Source organism: Amphiprion ocellaris, chromosome 2 (assembly GCF_022539595.1).
Source record: "Amphiprion ocellaris isolate individual 3 ecotype Okinawa chromosome 2, ASM2253959v1, whole genome shotgun sequence".
NCBI classification, from domain to species: domain Eukaryota; kingdom Metazoa; phylum Chordata; class Actinopteri; family Pomacentridae; genus Amphiprion; species Amphiprion ocellaris.
The window spans coordinates 37,556,613-37,578,227 of NC_072767.1; the positions used below are offsets into that span (position 1 = coordinate 37,556,613).

General features: G+C 38.9%; 3 protein-coding genes across 9 annotated transcripts in view; all 3 read right to left on the bottom strand.

Moving 5' to 3' along the window:
- Positions 1-70: 70 nt before the first annotated feature.
- On the bottom strand, positions 71-8,357 carry serbp1a (SERPINE1 mRNA binding protein 1a). 4 transcript variants are annotated; one of them, XM_023262512.3, is made up of 9 exons: positions 8,006-8,357; positions 6,372-6,555; positions 5,207-5,347; positions 5,001-5,069; positions 3,849-3,923; positions 3,567-3,738; positions 2,935-2,979; positions 2,634-2,813; positions 71-1,450 (listed from the first exon to the last, which is right to left on the bottom strand). In XM_023262512.3, exons 1-9 carry the CDS (start codon positions 8,259-8,261, stop codon positions 1,394-1,396), a joined length of 1,179 nt encoding a protein of 392 aa, XP_023118280.1. In that variant the 5' UTR covers positions 8,262-8,357; the 3' UTR covers positions 71-1,393. The 4 variants fall into 4 exon arrangements, with proteins under 4 accessions (XP_023118280.1, XP_023118267.1, XP_023118288.1 ...); XM_023262499.3 differs by having other exon boundaries at positions 5,001-5,072; XM_023262520.3 differs by having other exon boundaries at positions 3,567-3,735; positions 8,006-8,356.
- Positions 8,358-10,344: 1,987 nt separating this feature from the next.
- On the bottom strand, positions 10,345-16,058 carry hsd17b7 (hydroxysteroid (17-beta) dehydrogenase 7). 3 transcript variants are annotated; one of them, XM_055014481.1, is made up of 9 exons: positions 15,912-16,058; positions 14,639-14,845; positions 14,072-14,164; positions 12,987-13,098; positions 12,146-12,340; positions 11,953-12,066; positions 11,793-11,849; positions 11,622-11,720; positions 10,345-11,543 (listed from the first exon to the last, which is right to left on the bottom strand). In XM_055014481.1, exons 1-9 carry the CDS (start codon positions 15,944-15,946, stop codon positions 11,403-11,405), a joined length of 1,053 nt encoding a protein of 350 aa, XP_054870456.1. In that variant the 5' UTR covers positions 15,947-16,058; the 3' UTR covers positions 10,345-11,402. The 3 variants fall into 3 exon arrangements, 2 of the variants coding, with proteins under 2 accessions (XP_054870456.1, XP_023118471.2); XM_023262703.3 differs by having other exon boundaries at positions 12,987-13,101; XR_002745696.3 differs by lacking the exons at positions 10,345-11,543; positions 11,622-11,720; positions 11,793-11,849; positions 11,953-12,066 and having other exon boundaries at positions 12,200-12,340; positions 12,987-13,153.
- A 159-nt stretch (positions 16,059-16,217) lies between these two features.
- Positions 16,218-21,615, bottom strand: part of ddr2a (discoidin domain receptor tyrosine kinase 2a) — a 41,688-nt gene continuing 36,290 nt past the window's right edge. For both annotated transcript variants that reach the window (XM_035944756.2, XM_023262607.3), the window contains exons 15-17: positions 20,943-21,177; positions 19,100-19,249; positions 16,218-17,920 (exon numbers count right to left, since the gene is read on the bottom strand). In XM_035944756.2, coding sequence (XP_035800649.2) covers positions 17,789-17,920; positions 19,100-19,249; positions 20,943-21,177 — 517 coding nt within the window. In that variant the 3' untranslated portion in view covers positions 16,218-17,788. The remainder of the gene's footprint in view (positions 17,921-19,099; positions 19,250-20,942; positions 21,178-21,615) is intronic.

Genomic DNA, 21,615 nt, shown 5'->3' on the forward strand with positions numbered 1-21,615 from the left:
AGACTTGGTTGGCTGCAAGCAAACAGAACATTTTGCCAACGGAGGCCCAAAAAAAAGGTGACAATGCAAAAAAATTTATCGACCATCTTTATTTACCGACAGAGGTCTCTAATAGCAGGGCTAGAATTCACACATTTGTAGAGCACTTCAGTTGTTCCACACAATGGACAACTGTATTTCTTTCAGAGCAATTATGCAGTGGCGCCACCGTGGAAGCTACAGGGCAAGTCAACAGTGGAGGAAAAGATCAGCACAGAACAGACTGCAGAAACAAACTGAAGCTGGGCTGAGTTTACATCTGTGGAAGGACGCTCGAGTGGAGTGTGTAAACAGCCGGAGAGGGTCGACGGCCGCATCTCAACTGCGTAAAAACACTTCCTCTCCTTATCATTCTACAGTAAAAAGAAAGGCATTAATTGACTTTCACCTGGCCAGTGATCAACGATGAAATGGGCAAAGAGGAAGATGCATTGGATGGTGAACAGCACCCCAAATACAAATAAAATCAGAACACATGGAATAACTGTCAGCTTCAAATCAATCCACCTGACCAATGTCTCGGGATCAACGCAAATTTAACTGAGTAATCACCATTGTGTTCCTCCAAAATGACCTAATGTTATTCCTTTGGAACAGTTCAGTAAAAAAGAACCTCAAATTCAGAATTAGGTGCCATTTCATCAATGCATTCAAATGTAGGCAGCCTCTCTTGATCAAAGACGCAAAGGTGTGTCCTGTTTGCACCATGTGAAATACAGTCTCTGAAAGAATTTATGAAAATAGTTAAGATCTACAGGCCGAAGATCATACAAGAATAGATCTCCTGTATAAAATATAAAACAATACCCCAGTGCTAAAGAACAAAAATCCATAAATCTCAATGAGTGAAGCTGTAACTTCATCAGAAATACCTGCTGTGGCAGAGCTTATGAGCTTGGGTTGGAGCTCCACAATGCCTATTTTTAAAGCAAGCAAGCAATGGCACACACCACCACGCTAAAGATACTCTTATGCTTACATTTCAAAATGCATATTTTCAAGCAGCAATTACAAAAATTTATCAATGGACAATGCATAACCTCTGAAAAAAATACTGTATGAAAACATCCCTGCTACTTTGTTTCCAAGTACAAAACCTCTACCAATAAGTTGCTCCAGAGTAGCAAGAAGTCCTTTTCTCTTTTTTTGTTGTTGTTTTTTTTTGTTAATTTCTGTTTTTTTTTTCCATCTTCATTTTGTTTTTATTGGGTAAAACTCAGTCCTCACATTGAGTGCCATAGTTAATGACAGTCTTCTCCATCATTTCACTTTGCTGAAGGATCCAGGAACATGCAAGCCTCGTAGTGGAGGTGCTCAGGAGGCTCCTGTAGGCCTGAGGATTAGCAGCCGGGGCTTAAGCCAGGGCTGGGAAGGCCTCCGGGTCGTCCACGTTGGGCACAGACGCAGATGACTGGAGGGAAAAGTGAACAAAAAGGAGGCATTACAACACTAAAACCTTTGAAGACGTGTGACAGAAAAGTAAAAGAAACTAATCGACAAAATGGAGCATTTGGAAAATGACTTAGAATGACTCCGGATTGCAGTTTTTAGTTACTATCATCTGAACTGCACCCTTACTGAACTTCAGGCAGTTTAAATGGCATTACAGTGAGAAACACACTAAAAAAAACTCAGAAACTTGTTTGCCATTTGTTTTTAATCTTAAAGTTCATTGTTACGCACTAAAACACCAAGTTAAATTCTACATGAGAAAGCCTACCTGACAGTTAAACGGTTTTTAATTCTATTGAAATAAAACTACTGCTAACTTTTATACAGAGTTTCTGCAGAAATCAGCCAGTCAAATTTAATGCTTTTAATGCTATTTTAATTCTATACTGTAAAAAGTTTAATGCCACGACCGTGAACTCAACAAATTACACAGGTTTGTGTTTTTGTAAAAGATGACTTTTATATGAAAACTGTCAAAAAATTTGACTATTTCTGAATCTGGAAACCACCCCTGACCACCAACGGGCTGCAGTCATTCTCTGAATTCCATGTTTTCTGGCCATTTTTGCTGGAATATGCATTTCCCAGCTCTCCTCCACCTGGTCCAGCTTGCCGGCCACTTTAAAAGCATGCAGTTTTTGGGAATTGTACCCGACCAGCCGGAACAATTATTGCAATGCTTCAGCATGTTTAAAAGATGCACGTATCGGACAAATCGCAGTCTATAATTACATTATAATCAAATATTTTTCTTGAAAACTGCAGAAAGAACTTTTAATGCCACTGAGAATCAAATTTAATGATTTTTAATGCCATTTAAGGCCTTAATTTTCACAAAATCAATTTTATGACTATTAATGCCCTGCAGAAACCCTGTTATAGCCCTTTAAGTGGAATAACTTAATACAACTTTAAGTGCAGCAACATAGTGCAGGACTGTTACTCTCTAACTTTTAAGTACAATTCCTAAATTATCCCCAATGACGTATTTCTACATATGAAAGGTGAACGTAGCCCCCCTTTATTCTACTTTTGTATTTCTCGTCTTGCTTTATTTCTTACTATGCATCATTTGTATCTAGCTGCTTTAACGTGAATTCCTTCGATCAAGGATCAATAGTTTCAATTCGAAGATTATGTACCTTGTCAGTCCTTCCTCCACGAATCGGCCGAGTGGTTTCACCGCCTCCGCGGCCACGACCTCCCCGGCCGCCACGTGGTCCACCACGCCCACGGCCTGGACGGCCCAGGTCTCCGAAGTTGATCTCCAGCTGGGACGTGATGTCATTAGCTGGTTTCCGGAAGTGATGCTCATCATCACCCTAAATGATGAAAACGGAGAGTAAAAAACAGTTTGCTCCATTTTCTATTCATGCTTGCAGCCTGTTTTCGGAAAATGTTTTGAGTACAGATATTGCACAGTACAACCAACAGGAAGTTTACCTTAGGCTCTTCGGTCTCAGGGTCAATCAGTTCACCTTTCTTATCCTGTGTGGGAGAGGACGAAAATAACACTTTAAGACAACAGCAAAACCGTATTTGTACCAGCCAACGTACATCTTTTCATCTTTTTAACTGGCTAAACTATTGTGAGGTTTGGGCTGAGTCTATGCAAACGGGTGACCTGCTTCAACCACCATGCTGAGTGAAAATGTAGAATGGCGACACTAAAGTAGACACAACCTTCACTCATGCCTGTGGTTTGACTGTTGCCTGTGACGTGCAGCCATCAACAAACTTTCACACTTTCACTGGGTACGTAATTCAGACAGTGACACTCATATTAAGCCCGACCACACTGCTGGTATTCACAGGAAACTGATGCAACACTGGAGGAAGACAACCTTGCAGAATTTCGGATTAAAAACCCAAAATACAGGGTTTTCCCTCAATAAGGAGACTGAGTTGCTGTGCTGCTTAGCGCCTCTTATTACTAATATTACACTGACTTGAAAATAAAAATGTGGTCTTATTTGAGTCAAATAGAACTCAGCAAGGCCCTCACGTAGTTATATGCGCAAAAATTCTAATGTTTTGTTTTTTTCCCAGAGAGCAATGCTCTAGTTTTGACTCACCTCTGCCTTTGATTTGTGCAGCACAAATCCTTTGTTCCAATCAGCTCCCTCGTTGGCCTTGCGGATGTTGAATTCCACCTTGGCCCGTTCCTTGTCCTGCATGGCCTTCCATTCATCCAGAGTCATCTCCTTGGGGCCTTCCTCCTTCACCTCCTCAACCTCATTCTCCCTTCAACAAGCACAAAGAAACAGATGAGTATAAGCAGCATGAACCATCACTGTCTTTCAGTGCAATGAGCTTTCATCACAGCCAGACAATAATAGGACAAAATAAGCACTAACTTGTTCTCAGAGTCAGCAGGTGGATGTTCCTCTCCTTCAGGGTTCTCTTCAGTGACGTTTGATTGGTCAAGCTCACTGTTAGGAAGATGCAAAATCACAATCAGATGTCACAATTTACCATTCGTCAAGATATAAGCTGGCATTCAGAACAGTGGAGCTATTTCCTACCCCCACTTTGTGTTTATTGAGTCCCGGAAGTACAGTTTGTTGCAATTTATATTCTCAGCTATGCGATTAGTATTTAATATTGTGGACTACAGCTAGCATTCAAGTTGCAATAATGTTTTGCTACAGACCAAAAACTAAATAAAACGACTAAGTCAACATCTTTAAAATAGTCATCATTGAATTTATTGCAGGGTTGTACCTAATTTACAGATAACTGACTGTATTTTGGCTTCTTTTCACACTCAGTTTATCTGGCACAATTCTGAAAAGGCTGCACAATTCTGACCAAAATGATAATCACAATTATTTTTGATCAATACTGAGATCACGATTGATAATTGATTTGTTGGGACAAAATATTTTTCATTGATCTTTCACATTTAAATAAACAGAGCAATGCCTTCACTTCCATGTGGCGCTACATCCCTGCTACTGCACAATTTTTTTCAAAATAACACCTAAAAAAATGGTTCTTTGAAATCGGTGCAAAGAGAAGCTTCTACACTCCCCACTTTGTTACGGCAGTGCCCACTCCTCAGTGAGTGACCAAAAATTAACAGTGAAATAAATTGAAATAAGGTGTGCTAATATCAAATTAGTCACTTTATCTACAAAAGCTGCTTTCTATGAGAAGAGTATGCATCTTAATGAGCACTATTAAAGTCAATTATTCTCAATTAATTGTCAGAAGCCAAAATTGTGATTAATATTTTGCGATTAGTGCAGCCCTAATTCTGAATTTGATTTGTTAAATGAGCAGAATCAGAACTACTAAAATCACCCAAGATCTATCTCTCCCCTTGGTCACTAAAAAGGAACTAATTTCTGGCAAACACAAAAAAAAAACCACAAGTGTTCTCTTAATATAACAGAAAACAAATGTCATGGAAGTTCTGCAAGATTTAAACTAGAATGTGCAAAGGTGTTCTTTAGTTCCCCAAACTACCATCAACTTTCTTGTATGCTGCACATATAAGAACTTACTTGAGTTCATCCTTGACGGTTCCCCAGTTGTGAGATCCGCTTCCACCACGCTTCTCTTCACCTTTCAGACTACTGAAACAACATTTGCTTTAGCCAGGATCGTAACACATGCACTGCATCACAGCGTCCACAAGGTCTCCAAAAGACCTCGTGTAAACAAAGAATGCATCGTAGAAGGACAACATAAGAAATGAAGAAGTACTTACGATCTGTCGCTGCCGCTGTGTCTGTCAAATTCACGTTTTCCCCGGGAGTCAAAGCCATCGCTGCGACCCATGCCGCGTCCTCTGCCTCCACGGCCTCCCCTGCCGCCGCCACGGCCTCTCATTGGCCTGTCACCGATGGGCCTAAGAGACGGACGAAGAACAACGGTCAAATCAATACCAATGCACAGTTTCTTAGATTCTGAAGCAGGAAAGTAAGGCTGGTCAAGGTGCAAGCTCGATTTAGTCACCTTGAGTTTATTTTAGTCTAGGATACTTGAAGAATGCGTCAAAGAACAAAGTGATTGCAGCTTTTAACCAGCTTTAAATCAACAGCATTCCATTTTTTGGCCACATGGGGGCAGCAGAAACACATGCAACAAGATTGTGCAACACTGTTTTCCAACCCACTCCCACCAAATGCTTGTTAATTGTTGGGATTTTCTCATTAATGTTCAAAGATCTTGAACTTACTATGTGACGTGCCTTCAGATGATGTCCAACTGACACTACATAAATAAAACTGAACAGAATACACCATGAGAGTCCAATAGCGCCTCCCTTTTATCTCTGGTTTGGGTCTCTACAAGCCCCTGAGGCAAATATCTGGATTGTCAGTTGCTGAATGCCTCCATGTTCAGCAGCTAGTTGCTATGTGTGTCTGCTGTTTAATGCCAGGTTATATCACGTACAGCGGATTTTTAGAGCTTCTTCTCTAAAAACTGTCGTCTGCTGCATTCAAAAATGACTGCATATGGTTAGAGTAAAGTCAAACAGTAAAGCTGTGAGCTAGACAGCATTCTTTAGTAACAATAAGTTACTAAGGAATCCAATAAAACGAATTGTAGCTGCAGATTCAGATTTTGGTTCATCACTACAAGTTTCTGCTTTAACATTAAACAAATATTGACTGTAGCTGCTTTAAAGTTGGTCTGCACTTGATGTTAGTGTTGTATTATTTTACATGAGCCTCTAGCAGTTTGGGCAAAACTTGTAATCCTTATCATTGTAAGCAACGCCTTGAACAGTTGCTGTCCCACCCCATGATGAAAACTGCAGCATGTGGAGACAGAAAACGCCCTATAAAAAAGGTACAGCAGCAGTGGACTCCCATTTGTCATTTTCTCATGTTCACACTTAAATTACTTGGATTGGAAATTTAACTCACTTCTCCACTGAGAATTCGCCACTCTCAGGTTTGTCGCCGGCTTCGCCAGCAGGCCTCTCGAAGCGCCGGGGTGGCCGCCTGTCCACAGGCCGTCTGTCTGTGGGGGGGCGCCCTTCTCCCTGGTTGCCTTGGGGTCTGGGGCCATCGCCCTCCGGCTTCCGGCCCATTCTCCTCATGCCAGCACCTAGGATTGACCACAACAGGAGGATTAGATGACCAGTAGCATGGACAGATCAGGACCCACCGCTGAGTCCCAGAAAAGAGGGAGAAGACGTGATTGTTCGGTTTAAATGGAGCAAATAATTGCAATTAAAGTGCAAAGATGAGGGCAGCTGGTGCATTTATCAAATAATCTGCAACTGCTTTTGTCTGAATGCAATCTTATAATTACAAGAGAGCACTACAGTGGACAAAAATATCAGCTATTAGTGGCTCAAACTCAGAAGTTTGCACTCATTCCCTTTACTTATTGGGATCAGGTAAATTATGGGATTGCGCCACAGTTGAAACTAACACCCCAGAGTGTTCAAATTCACATGGCACATGGTGGACTCTTACTGGCGCAGTGTGACACAACAGGTCCCACCCATTTGCTAAGTCACCAGCTACCAAAATAGACATCATCTACTACACAGCAGCAGCTGGGCCACCACAGTCAGTGCACCTGTCTCATCTCCTCTCCAGCAAACAGATAAGAGCCCACTTGGAAGCCTGGCATGAAGATAATGGCCAAGTAGCTGCCTGAGAGTCGGCATCATCTCAGTTTATACCAGACACTGGCTGCTCCACTTCTTCTTATGATATATTTAAGTTGGTGCAAACATGCTGTGAAATGTATATAGTCTTGGGCAGGTTTTACAGGCTACTGTGGATATTCCTAAACATGCACAGACACCTTTGCGTAGACAATGAGTTGAAAAAACAGAAAACGGAAGGTGAAAGCGCTGGAGCACGTCGACCAGTGTGTATTGTGCGCCAATAGGAAGCAGCAGTGTGGAGGCATCGCTTTAACACGCCCCACACTGCAACCACGAGGTTCAACACCACGAGAGCTGTGCTGCTACTAATTTCTGCAAACAAATCCACCGGCGTGTTCACCGCCGTCAGACCAGCGTGCTCCTTTTACACTAATCTAATCAATTTGCACGTGTTGAAGTCAGAACCCTTGACTCCACTTGAGGGTTCTGACTTTATTTGAGAATATTTTAAAGGAGCATTCGTGGTTAATTACTTTCAATTGATTCTGGATAAAGCGGGCAAGAAGTGTTTTCACTGTGATCCACGGGGGTTACATTTAAACACGTGAATTCCGGCGACTTTCTCCGCTCAGCCAGGCTTTCAGGATCTGCCTGTTCAACAAGGCCCGTGGGGGGGGCAGGTCAAAACAAGTCAGCCTGCGAACGGTTTATCACCACAAAGCTAAAGCCCCATAAATACCACTGCAATACACGTGTGTAAAAATGTCATTGTTTGGCCGAATGACAACCAACTGGGGCACAAAAGCAGCCATGCGGACCTCATGTCACGGGGCTTACGGATCGCTGCTAGCTAGTAACAAGCCACTTAGCCTGTTAGCTTGAATTTGAGCTGCTGCTGGACACCAGGAGACCTAAAAATGCAGAAATAGTATTTACCATCTTTCTTGAGAGGTACGGGTGCCTGGGTCTCCTCCTTCTTGTCGGCCAGCGGGGTCTTTCTGTCTTTCTGGGACTCCTTTTTCGGCTGCTTTGCAGCCTGGGCTGCAGTCTTGGCGGCACCGGGAGCAGAAGGCTCCTTCTTCTTCACTTCAGCCTGCTTCAGCAGCTCAAACGGATCCGACTCGTCGTCAAATAACTGGTCGAACCGATTGGTTATGGCACAGCCAAAACCTTCTTGCATTTGTCCGGGCATGATGGCGCCCCTTCAGCAGGATTTTCCTCCGATTCTACGAGGCTTGGTGCGAACACTTCGCTAGATGAAGCCACAAGATGGCTGGGAAAGGACCTTCTTCTCTTCCGGCGCGATAGACATCCGGGACCTCCGAGTTTGCGCGGGGTGGGGTGTGTAGTTTTTTCCGATAGAGAGCCGCATTGAAGTCGGTTACAGATAGACCGATAAAAAACTCCACTACCCACAATGCTAGAGTGGGCTGGCGTTGCTAGTGTCTGCAAAGCGAAGCATGGGTGCCCTCATTTACACTTTGTGCTCATGTTTTGACTCTTCAGAGAGACCTGCTCAGTCTATGAAACTATTTTCACATTTCTGTGTCAGTTTTCAAACTAGGAAATACTCAAATTATTCGGTAAATCTTATTTCATGCCACCATTTTACCTTTACAGACCCCAAAAAGGAGATAGCAGGTGCTTCTGTTCATAGAGCTAACCGATAGGATGTGAGTAAATAACATATTTAACTGACATAATCTTCAGTTAATTTAATTCAAAAGTGACAAATCCTCCGCTGACAGACTGGCAGCATTTCAGTCCATCTCAGAACAAGTGTTCATGCTGCCCCAGTCCCCTTTTAAACCCTGCATGGACTGCGGGTGTAAAAACTTCACACTAGCATTCAGACATGCTGTTATCACCACAGCTTGGGGCAATAAACCCTGATCTAGAACAGATGTGGTCGATATTTTAACTAGATTTCCATTTTCCCGTCTGTGTCCTCATATAAATCTTCATGCTGGACCTGTGGAAGATTTTCAAATTATAAGTAGCAGTTTGTTGTCAACCATCACATTTTACTAGTTTAAAGTCAGATTATGTGTTGTTTTCACTTTTCTGTATTGAATTATTCTATTTATTTGTTTGCTATTTATCTAAAATATTTACAAATCTGAACATTGCACTGCAAAATCCCCTGTACTGAATTTGTTGAACTTTTGTTGCTTCTCTCGCTTCACTTGTTTGTATAGACTTCTGTAACTGCAAACATAAAGGGAAAAAGGTCATCTGCAAATCAGCATCACGTTTGCATTTTCAGACAAGCAAAATCTAAAAAATAAAGGTGATAAACAAAATACTACAGCCATGTTCTAAAAGACTTTAGGAAAATAATGTTCAGTGATTTTATTGCAATGTTCACACAGCATGGTTTTATTTCATGGTGATTCTGTAGAAAAACACTTGTTTGAACTGATCTTTGGTGGTATTCTGGGGGTTGTGGCTGCTGGTGTTGGACCTTTTAAGGACTGTTAAAGATAAAAATTTCGAGATGTACATGCTTTAGTGGCTGTTGGCTGCTTTAAATGTTCTGAAGTGTTTAGTATTCTATGTTGGTTTTTTAAATAAATCAATTTATATGTCCATCAAAAATCTTAGAATGTACTTGTTTGGTTGCTTTAAATGGCCTTAATATATTAGTATTATCTATTTTATTTTTTAATTTGATCTTAGAAGTTGTAATATTATTTTACTTTCTTTTTAAAAATTTTATATTTATTTCATTTTGTTTTACAAAGTGATTTTACAAGTCTGTATCATGTCTTATATTTCTGGTCTTGACTGTCTTGTTTCATCTACCAGCACTTTGGGTAACTTAAGTTGCTTAAAGAAGTACTATATATTTAAAAATAATAATAATTCAAGATAGGATAAACTTCCCTTCCTAGGGGAAATTCACATTTAATTATTCATTCATAGGTCATCTCTATGTTGTTTGGCTGTTTCCCTCCATAGGTGTAAATATTCTGTTTGCCACCAACACAAACAGGGTTAGAAGTCCACCTCTACAATACATCACATTTTGAATGAGCCTTCAGGAGTCTGTAATACTTTCATGTTTTCATGTGTAGCTGCACAATTTTCTTATTACATTCAGCTTAGGCCGTTATAAAATTCTGCCCAGTGTCTCGAGTTAAAGTCTGCAGAGTTTTAGATTGTTGTTTTTTTGTCTTGGAGGATTTTGAAGGTCAGAATGTGAGACAGCGAGATCTTACTATTTATGATCCAAAGATTAGCATCAGAAAGTGAAAGCAAACAAAACGCAGAAGTTGTCTGAGTGCACCTCATTTATCATGAAAGACTAAAGACAAAACAAACTGAAATCGATAAATGCATCTTTCTTCCAAGGAAACCCACTGCTTTATCAAAACACTTCTTTAAAAGCGGAATTTTCACCTTTAACACGTGGACGTTTGCCTTCAAAGTTGAGACAGTTTATAGCCTAAAATGGTTAAAATCACTCATTAGTTTTCTGATCGTGTGGCTGCTGAGGTGGTCCAGCCTCCAGGATGATGTCTCCTGCACTGACCGCCCCTCCCGCACACAATTTCTGAAACGCACCGATCAAATCCTGCACATCTCCAAAAATGACGTCTCCGGTCACCAAAGCGATGATAGAGTCCTACGCGCTCATGGTTATGGTCATGGGTACGTTTTTCGTGTATTTCTGTGGGATGGTTTGGGCTTTTTGCAACCCGAAACTGAGCGGAATAGAGGAAGAGGAGGAGTGCGGTACTGGGACACGAACAGAGCAGGACATCTGCTGGGTTTGCGCACCAAATCCTCCGGTGCGTAATTTCAGCTGTGCGCATCTGGCTGCGCCTCCGCACAGCGCAGAGGGGCTCACACAGACCACTTATGTCAACTTTTGGGACGATACTGACAGTCTGCTGTCGGACTGCACTGCGTTTTGTCGTGAGGATCGTGGGATTAACAACCAGCTTGGAGAAAGTCTTTCCTGGACCGCATAAACTGGAAACATACACTGGATTTCCATATATTTGCAAAACTGAGGTTCTTCTCGCGTAATATTTAAAGTGGAACATGCAATCCTAATTTTATTGTAAACTCTTTAACAGACTAACATGACTGGTGTTTTCTCCTGCAACATGCCTGACACAAATAATACAGATGCAACCAATAAATCAAGCTCAGAATACTAAGAATCACTGTCTCTCCCTGCTGTAAATCCAGGCTTTCATGTCGCTGTGTCAGGAGAAGATGTGTTATGTTTGTGAAGTCTGACAGCCAGGCAACATTCAGCTCCCAGGTGACCAGCGAGGAGACAGGAATCAAATGCCCTTCATCCAGCAATGTGTGATTTGCATCAAGATGAATCAGTTTCTGCAGGATGGACATGAGCATTTTGAGCTTCCTTTTGTTTCTCCTGCAGTTTCTTCCTCACTTCACTCTCTAGTTGGAGTAATTTCTCATACAAAGACTCGGATGTTTCTAAATCGATATCCATCTGCGAAGAGGAGCAAAAACAATACATGAACTACTTTGCAAACACAATATTGTATGATTTTAAACGTTACCTGCCTACCTTCCGTGGTTGTGTGTAGTTGTGGCCCAGCCCTGATGTTAAACTGTGGTATTTGGCATATGGATCCAGTGATTCAGGCTTTTGTTTAAATAGCCAAAACTGAAAGGAAGAGCAGAATTCAGTGCATGAATTTGCACTGAATCGTGAAATGTGCATTTTTGTGTGACCTACCAAAGCTTCAGCTCCATTATAAGGTGTCAGTGTGAAAGTGTTGGTGAACGTTCGTATCTGTGAGCATCAGAGAGAAAATATCCATGCAGGTTTTTAGTCATCACACGCCCAACGCAGGCAGCATTAGGACAAACTGGAAAAACTGGTCAGTTGCACTCACAAGCCAGAAGACGGGCATAAGCAGCGTCCAGAGGAAGGCAGGGAAGGAGGGCAGGATGCCGTAGGTCAGGTTGGTCATCACAAAACCAGGGCAAATGACGGATGAGTACAAACCCTAGAAATCAGCATTAAAATCTTAATAAAAAAAGATGATTTCTCCGGCGTGGGTCACTGCGAGGTGTGTGAGAGTCGACCTGTTTGTTGTAGTGTGTGTTGAGCGCCAAGCTGAGCAGGTCGGAGGCGTATTTGGAGGAGCTGTAAGGTTGGGCGCCTCCTCGGTGCTGCAGGTCTTCGAGGTTAAAAGCCGAGCGGTGAGCGTTACTAGAGGAAGTCCAAACCAGCTGGGAGGTTCGGCCTTCGTGGCACAGAACTGGCTCCAATTCCCTGATCTGGACCAGAACAACGGACAAACACTACAGCATCAGAATACTCTGCTTATGAGTAGTTAAATAACACATTTTTAAAATCAAAGTAAGGAAAAATGCACACTAGTTTCCACAGTTGAACTGATCAGAATGTCCTTTTAAATAATTTAAATTCATATGAAATAATGGGTTGAGAAACAGGCGACATTATTATATGCATGTGTGCAATTACTTTCCAGTGTGAGCTCCAGTGAACATTTAAAGAAGCTTTTACGAAATAATATTTGTCAGTGTCTGAAAGTGAACATCTGTTCTACTTTCACAGCAGCACAGATGCAACTTTAATTCCCAAAACAGGAACTTTGGTGGTTTTACTTGATACTCAGTTACTTCGATGGTGGCTTAACCCGGCTCAGAATTCACCTGTAAATGCACAGTGAGCAGAATACTGTCTGCAGCGACCTTATGGCTAGAACAGTATGTGCTGTTAATTTTTAATGAGCAGAGTCGCTACGTGACACACGGATCCGGTATCGCCTGTATTTGATCCATCAAGGACAGACAGCTGACAGGAATGTCTCTCTCCCTGGAGGAAATGTGCTTTCCTACCAGAGTCCATGTTTTTTGATTAGACCAAGACGCCAAATTATATGCATTATAAGCAACTCACTAGAAGGAAGTGACCAAAGAGGTTGGTGGCAAAAACTTCCTGCAGGCCGTCAGCTGTGACTCCATCTTTTTGCGTCAGAATCCCTTCACCGGTGGCAAACATTGTGATGACACTGCTGCAGTGAAGGTGTCATAGAAACCAGAGCTTGAACCTCAAAAAAGGAACATCTGTTAGAAAGCAGTATTATACTAAGATGTGATGATGGGGAAAGTGTGTCCAGAAAATTTGATGGAATTCTACTCTACTTGCATTCTCATGGCTACACAAAAATGGTCGGTATATTTTGAACTGAAATCCAAGTGCAGTGTGGAGTTTTTTTCATCAGCATGTCTATTTTGTTTGTTTTATATTAACCCTCCTGTTGTCCTCATTTACGGACACCAAAAAATATTGTTTCCTTGTCTGAAAAAAATCCAAAAATTCAGCAAAAAAAAATCCCCAAATTTCTGAAAATTTGCAAAACCTTCAGGAAGAAAATTCCAATAATTCCTTAAAAGTTTCCCTTAAAAGTTTTATTGAAAAAAAAAAAAATCATCCAAATTTGGCAAGGAAATTCTTGTAAAGATTTTCTAAAAATTAGTAAAAATCTTCCAAAAAAAATCCTAAAAATATCTAAAGTGATTACATATATATCAGTAAAACTTCTAATATTCTATTAAGAACACTCACAAAAAATAGTTCACATAAAATGATTTTTACGTGAATGTTCTCAAAGAAACATTTTAACATTTCTTTTTTCCACCAAAAAATGTTCAAAGATTTCCCAAAAATGTTGAAAATGTGGACATCAGAAGTTTCACTGTGAAAATATTTTTTTCCCACATTTTAAAACTTTAAAACGGATCAATTTTGACTCGCAGGACGACATGAAGGTTAACACTGTTTTTCACTGCAGTAAAGCTTAACAAATCAATAATGTACATGCTAGAAATGATCAAATCTGTGAGCCAGTAAATCAGACATTATAAATTCTAGAGCAGCTCATTGTTTACAACTAACAAACATACACATTTGGAAGGCAGCAGGGAAACAGATGTTGGAAAAATGGAAAGTTATTCTAGGTCAGACTAAACTCAACACTGTACCTGGAGAAGAGGCCCTTGAAAAAAGCTTTCACATCAAACTGTGGGTTTGGCATGATGCCTGCGTTCAGGTAGAGGTAGTCCAGACGGTGATACCTGCAAGAGACAATAAAAGGCACAGATGTGTAATTCTGTAACACAAAGAACTGCAATTACACCAATTAGAGCAGGAGAATGTAGATGTACACTACTGTTCAAAAGCTTGGGGTCACCCAGACAATTTCATGTTTTCCATTAAAACTCACACTTTTATTCATGTGCTAACATAACTGCACAAGGGTTTTCTAATCATCAATTAGCCTTTCAACACCATTAGCTAACACAATGTAGCATTAGAACACAGGAGTGATGGTTGCTGGAAATGTTCCTCTGTACCTCTATGGAGATATTCCATTAAAAATCAGCTGTTTCCAGCTACAATAGTCATTTACCACATTAACAATGTCTACACTGGATTTATGATTAATTCAATGTTATCTTCATTGAAAAAAAATGCTTTTCTTTCAAAAATAAGGACATTTCTAAGTGACACCAAACTTCTGACCGGTGGTGTAACTTCCAACTCCTCACCTGAGTCTGACCTCCTGAGCAGCGCTGATGACGGAGGAGATGCTGCTGGTGTCCATCTGCAGCAGAGCGATCTGAGCTGTGGGGTTGGAGGTGAGGAGAGCAGAGCGAGCAGCTTCTGCCCGACGCATGTTTCTGCAGGCCAGACACAGCTGGAGGCCTTCAGGGTCCTGGGAGAGGAGACGCTCACACAGCGCCAGGCCAATACCGCTGCAGGGAAACACACACCTTAGTTTATTATAATGTAAGAGGGCTGGGTGTCTTTGAAAGAGGTAATGTGAGAACTAATGTTAAATACAGATGCGTTTCATACTCTGGGGTTATATTATGGAATGGACTGAGTGATGAGTTGAAACAGTGTAGATCTCTGTTGAGTTTCAAAAAAGCATTGAAAGGCAAAAATAATTAAGGATTACAATGTAAAATGACTGATATGTGAAACGACTAAAGATTCATTTAGAGTAAAATCTTGTGTAGTTTTTTCTTTTTGTCTTTTATTTCTTGTATTACTGACATGCTGGGTGATTCTATGGATTGTACAGGATAGGCAAAATAAGTCTTGGCTTCTGCCTATTCCTTTTTCTGTTACAGAACTTGTAAAAATTATTTTTGTATATTTATATATATGTTTTTTTGTTTGTTTGTTTTTGGGGTTTTTTTTGTCTTTTTTTCTTTTCTTTTTCATCTTTTTTTTCTGAGAGGAAATGTAGCTCATGATGCATGATGTGATAAATCATAATTTCCTCCCAATATAAAATCAATATTTGGAAAATTTTGCAGTTGCATGACTCCTTAGATGTTACTTGATGTCACCATATATTTATTTCCTGCAAGGGTCTCTTTTTATATAATGTTTGAACAAAATAAAATGAGCAACTTGCTGTTTCTGGCTGCCTGTCACCATATTGGTTTCACTCTTTTTTTAAAATTAATTTGCAATGGCTAGCCAATGAGTGGCAGTGCATGAAATGATGCAAAAAGATCCACTGTAGTGATGATGTGCAACTATGCCGTCAAAACTAATGCACATACAAGACAACAGCTTTAGAATAGCTGTACACTGTAGTGACATCTATGCATGAAAGGGTTAACTGGGTTCTCATGTTAGCTAGGACACACTTTATAAAGAGATTTCAAAAAGCCAGTCAAATAGGCATAAATTATACAACATCAATGCTTAAAGTAAGTATCAACAGCCAAAGATTCACCTGGAAAACTGAAAAAAAAGATGCCAACTTTCAGGTTTGCAATAAAAAGCAATAAATATAGTTATTACCTATTTGCTCCTGTCACCAAAACCACCTTATTCATCTTGTTCAGCTCCAACCGGCAGCAAAGAAAAGAAAACGCCACAACTACAGCTAAAAGTCTTCTGAACAACAAGTTGAGTTACTGGTTCAGGGACCGGCTTCCTGTTCTTCGATATCAACTGTTTTCCACGCCTCTTCCTCCGTGTTCTGATTGGTTACCACCGCAGCCGTGCAGCCAATCATATCCTGTTATCGCTCAGCTCCAAGCCCCGCCCACGCAGACAGCATTAAACATTCAGTGGTCATGAATAAGACAAGAGCTGTGCAAGAGATAGAATCCCCTGTTTAAATTTTATTTGTGTTTTGTTTGGCAATGTACACGTTTTTGTTTACAACACATAAAATTTTCTCACTGGAAAAAAAGAAAAGATTTGAGTACAAGGATGCAATAAAACGAAAGAAATTAGGAGTCTGACTGGGTGTTGATATATTTGTGGAGCTATTTGTAACGCTGAGAGGGTTGAAAATGCCTTTCAAAGGTGTTTCTTTCTGCTGAAAAGCACCAAATGTTCGCTCTGTGTCTTTCATTTATGAGACAAATGGGAAAAAAGCCACCAGTAATAGGGAAGAGCCTGTAAATGGAGCTAAATTGGATGAAAGCGTGATTTTCAAGCTGTTGGAGATAAAGCCAGAAAGCACAGATGAAAAAATTAACAGACTCAAAGCAAAAAGAATCCAGATTGCATCAGTAAAAGAGAGATTTAAGCAAATACCAGCAACTAAAACCTGTAGAAGAGTTATTAGTTGTGCTAGATTTTTAGTTTATTATTAAAAGGTGGTGAAAGAGAATCCTTTGTTCCAATCAAACACACCGTTTAGAGTGCATATTCTCATTTTAAATGCATTTCTGATTTAAAAAAAGAGATAATTTTCTCTCTAACTTGTTCAACATCCACCACACAGTCAGTAACATCTTTCTGGAAACACACTAAACACATACAGCCTGGATTCCTGATAGGCGCCTCATTGCAATATCTCATCAATAATCAAAAAACAACTTGTATTATGATCAACTTGAAGACATTCTGCAGCGGGAAAAAAATTGTGTATAAATCAGGAAGAATTACTGCAATAAATCAAATATGATACTCCAAATAGAGAGCATATTAATACACAAATATATCAACAAAACATGAACAGAACAAACACATATGAACATATAAATATTAATACAAAATATTGATATTTGAGATTTAGACCTATCTATTGAAAATACACAGTCATATACACTTCATGTTCAAATCGCTGTAGGAAAACTGCAGGGAGATGAAAATGCTGGATCAGTCGATGCTTCCTTTGTTATTTTTGTTGTTTTGAATGTGTGGAAAGAGATGAGATACTTGAAATATGAAGAAATGTAACAGTAACCGTTTCGCTGCACTTTTCCTTTTTCTACATTCAAGCAGTCTTCCAAAAGAAAACACAACATGACAACGCTGCATGAGTTTAGCTATCAATACTTCAAAACACTGGGAAATTTAAACAAATATTAACATATGACATATATTTTCAAAAGTGCCGACTGTCACTTGCTACATTACATTTTTGGTTCCTCAACACATGTTTCTGTTTAATGGATGGTTTGGTATAAAATATATTTTTTTATATGTCTATAATCATCTTGTTTGTGCTGATTGAACTCAAACTGACAAACACTGAACGTCTCCGTTAGTCCATCTTTGTAGTGTCCATCAAACAGTGTTTCCCAAATCATAGCTTGAAGCCCACAGGAAGCCCCCCGACCCTGTTCCTCAGCAGAAACAAGGTTAAAGCTTAAACCTGGACGGTGTCTGCTACAGAGACGAGCAGAGCGGGAATCACTGTCTGAAACGTTGCACTTGGCTTAAGGTTGTATTTCCAGGAGGGCTTTGTGTATTTCCTGGAAGGAGGGCCGTTCCTTCGTGTTCCTCCTCCAGCAGCTCAGCATGATCTTGTAGAGCGAGTCTGGACACAGCACAGGCTGAGGCAGGTAGATCTGCAGACAGGGAGGAGTCATTAACTTGAATTAACTCAGGGAGTTAGTGGTACACTGGAAAAAATGCCCCTCTCAAAACAAGAAGAGAAACTTATTTCAAGGAACTTTTACCTTGAAATAAGTGAAAAAATCTGCCACTAGAACAAGTGAAAAATGGTTTGGTAAGATTTCTTGAAATAAGATATGATATTTAGAATCTTGAGATCTTAAAATTAGCTGGGAAAACTTATTTTAAGCTATGTTTTACCAGGATTGTCAAACTTAGGGGTCTTAAAATAAGCCAGATATGCTAAAAAAAAAAAAAAAAAAAAGTTTTTCACTCAAAAATAGATTTTCACTTTCATGTAACCTCCTAATTTGAGATGTATTAACCCTCCTGCTGTCTTCATTTATGGGCACCAAAAAATATTGTTTCCTTGTCTGAAAAAAATACAAAAATTCAGCAAAAAAATTCCCCAAATTTCTGAAAATTTGCAAAACCTTCAGGAAGAAAATTCCAATAATTCCTAAAAAGTTTCCCTTAAAAGTTTTATTTAAAAAAAAAAAAATCATCCAAATTTGGCAAGAAAATTCTTGTAAATATTTTCAAAAAATGAGTAAAAATCTTCCAAAAAAATCCTAAAAATATCTAAAGTGATTCCATATATATCAGTAAAACTTCTAATATTTTCTTTAAGAACATTCACATAAAAATCAACCAAAATCTAGTGAATTTTGCTGGATTTTGGTTGATTTTTTTTGTGAATGTTCTTAAAGAAACATTTTTAACATTTCCTTTTTTCCACTAAAAAATGTTCAAAGATTTCCCAAAAATGTTGAAAATGTGGACATCAGAAGTTTCACTGTGGAAATTTTTTTTCTCCCCACATTTTCAAACTTTAAAACGGGTCAATTTGACCCACAGGATGACATGAGGGTTAAACTTATTTTGAGTTTTCTTGTAAAATTCAACTCAAAACAAGATAATTTCAAGATTGTTTGACTTAACAAGATATTTAAGATGCACTGTCTTAAAACAAGTCCCTCCATCTGCTGAAATGTCTCTTGTTAAGTGAATTTATCTTAAATCAAGTGGGATGAGACATTTTGGCTAAAAATAAGACAAATAGACTTGGTAGGATTTTGAGTTTTTGCAGTGTGTTAGCAGATGTGAGAAAATGTGCGGATTCGTAGACTCACCTGTCGTTTCTGGTCCCTGAAAAACTCCCCTGTGTTTTCTATCACCTGCTCATCAGTGAGCTGAGAATACGGCTGCTCCTTGCAGAAGTTTAGTATCTCCCACAGGGTCACGCCAAAAGCCCACACGTCACTCGCTGTGGTGAATTTACCCTAAACAGCAAAACATGATACGGATGATTTATTGTAATATAGCTGAAAATTGGGTGCCTAGATAGTTCAGGTGGCTGAGCAGGCGACCCATAAACAGCGGCTATAGTCCCTGATGCAGCGGTCATGGGTTCAAATCCAGCCCATGTCATTCTCCCACTCTTCTACCCACTGTCCTATATAAAAAAGGCCCTTATACACATATATAGCTGGAAATCAGTGATTCTTTTCAACAACTTATTGTTTGTTTTTTTACAGGTTTTCTTAAATTACAGATGTAAATCACTATTTCTTATATCAGTATGTTTCCATATGGGGGAATCTGTGCTATATCACTATGTGCAATTGTGGTTTTTGTCGCATTCAAACATTATTTTTTTTACTGTTCAATATCCAAATATCCACACATGAAAAATCACTACTTATTGATCATTTTTGTTCATTCTTATTTCTTACTGATGTCCCCTACATGTTTGCTTTGTCCCTTTTGCTGCTGTAACACCACAAATATCCCCACTGTGGGATTAATAAAGGCTTATCTTATTCTTATCTTAGTAAAATCACAGAGAACAAAGTCAAATGTATTTATTTACAAGTTAACCCTAAAAAATAAAACAGGGAAAACTGAAAACTTGTACAACCTCAATTTATACAAATGGTAATTTGTTCTGTCACAATGTTTGACCAAAAATTATATTGTTTTACTGTTTTTAAATCACCAAAAAATATAATTATGGTAAAGATATTTGCTGGTATTTGAAAGAAAAATTATTTACAAAAATGAATAGAAATGTTAAATAATTTTTTACCTGCTACTTAATAGATTTTCCTTGTTTTGTTAAATTACAGAAGGTAACCTCTAATAAAAATCATAAAAATAGGTATTAATTGTGGCTGTAAAAAGAAAAAAAACAAACGCAAAACAACATAAAAATTAAACCTGTACATAATGTTCACATCAAAAACTGATATTTTTACATAAAATCAATTCTTTTACATTGTTTGGTCATAAAATGAAACAGTTTTATTATATTTATTTTTTTTTTTATATCTTCTTACATTTTTTGAACGTGAATTTCATGTTTATTGTTTTTATAGATTTCTCTTTACAAGCTGTACATATTTTGAGTTATTTGTAGAAGAGAATCTTCATTTTCTGCTACTTTATACTTCAGGATACTTTTACTCCACCACAGTTATTTACTAGTTTTAGTTACTAGGCAGATTTAGTTTAATAATACAAAATAAAATAAGCAAATAAATGATTATGTAAGATTACAGATTAAGATAAAACATCACAATTACCCAGCAGATAAACTACATAAAGACGATAAATCGTTAAAAGCTCCAACTTTAAAGTGATGTAGACAATAATGCATCACTAATTTTAATCTAATAATAGGCATTATGCTGAAATAGGTCATTCAGCAAAATGAGTACTTTTAGTTTTGGTAGCTGGTGTACATTGTGTGAATACAAAAGTATCATTTAAATTTTTTGAAAATTTTGTTGAATACTTTTGTACTTTTATTGAAATCTGAATGTAAATGATTGACTTTTACTTGAAACAGAGTATTTCTAGATGGTGGTTTTGGTACTTTCACTGAGATCTCTTTCCACCTCTGCTGAAAATATACTACACTGGTTAAATTCCATAAAATACAAACATAAAACAAATGTTCGCAGCTCTCCTCACCAGCAGGATGCTCTCCCAGGACATCCAGCGTATGGGCAGCACCGCTCTCCCCTGGATGCGGTAGTAGTCACCGCTGTACAGGTTCCTGCTCATGCCAAAGTCAGCTATCTTTATTGTGTAGTTTTTGCCCACCAGGCAGTTCCTTGTAGCCAAGTCGCGATGGACGAAGTTTAGTGAGGAGAGATACTTCATCCCCGAGGCTATCTGAGTGGCCATGTAGCACAGATTGTTGAAGCTGCAGAGGAGACAGATAATGTTATGTGCTGAAAAGGAACTAAAAACATATACATACATCATAAAAAAAATCTGTAAAATAATACAAAAAGCACTGACACTGGCTTTTGTAAATTAAGACTCCGCAGCAAACTAACCCATGTCCAAAGCTAAATAAATAAATAAAAGGACATTTTCTGTATTTTGTTTTACCTATAGCAAAAAAAAAAAAAAGGGCAATATGTAGAAAATTATTAGTGTACAAATAGTAAAAACAAATAGGAAATGTTTTGCATTGGAGATTGGCTACAATATAATGGTGTATCTGTAGTGAAAAACAGGACATCTTTTGTTAATAAATGGTATATCTACAGTGTAAAAAATAATATAAAAGAAACTTTTCTGTTAATGCATAGGTAACCTGGTGTAAATTAAAAAAAAAAAAAAAAAACAATATTTT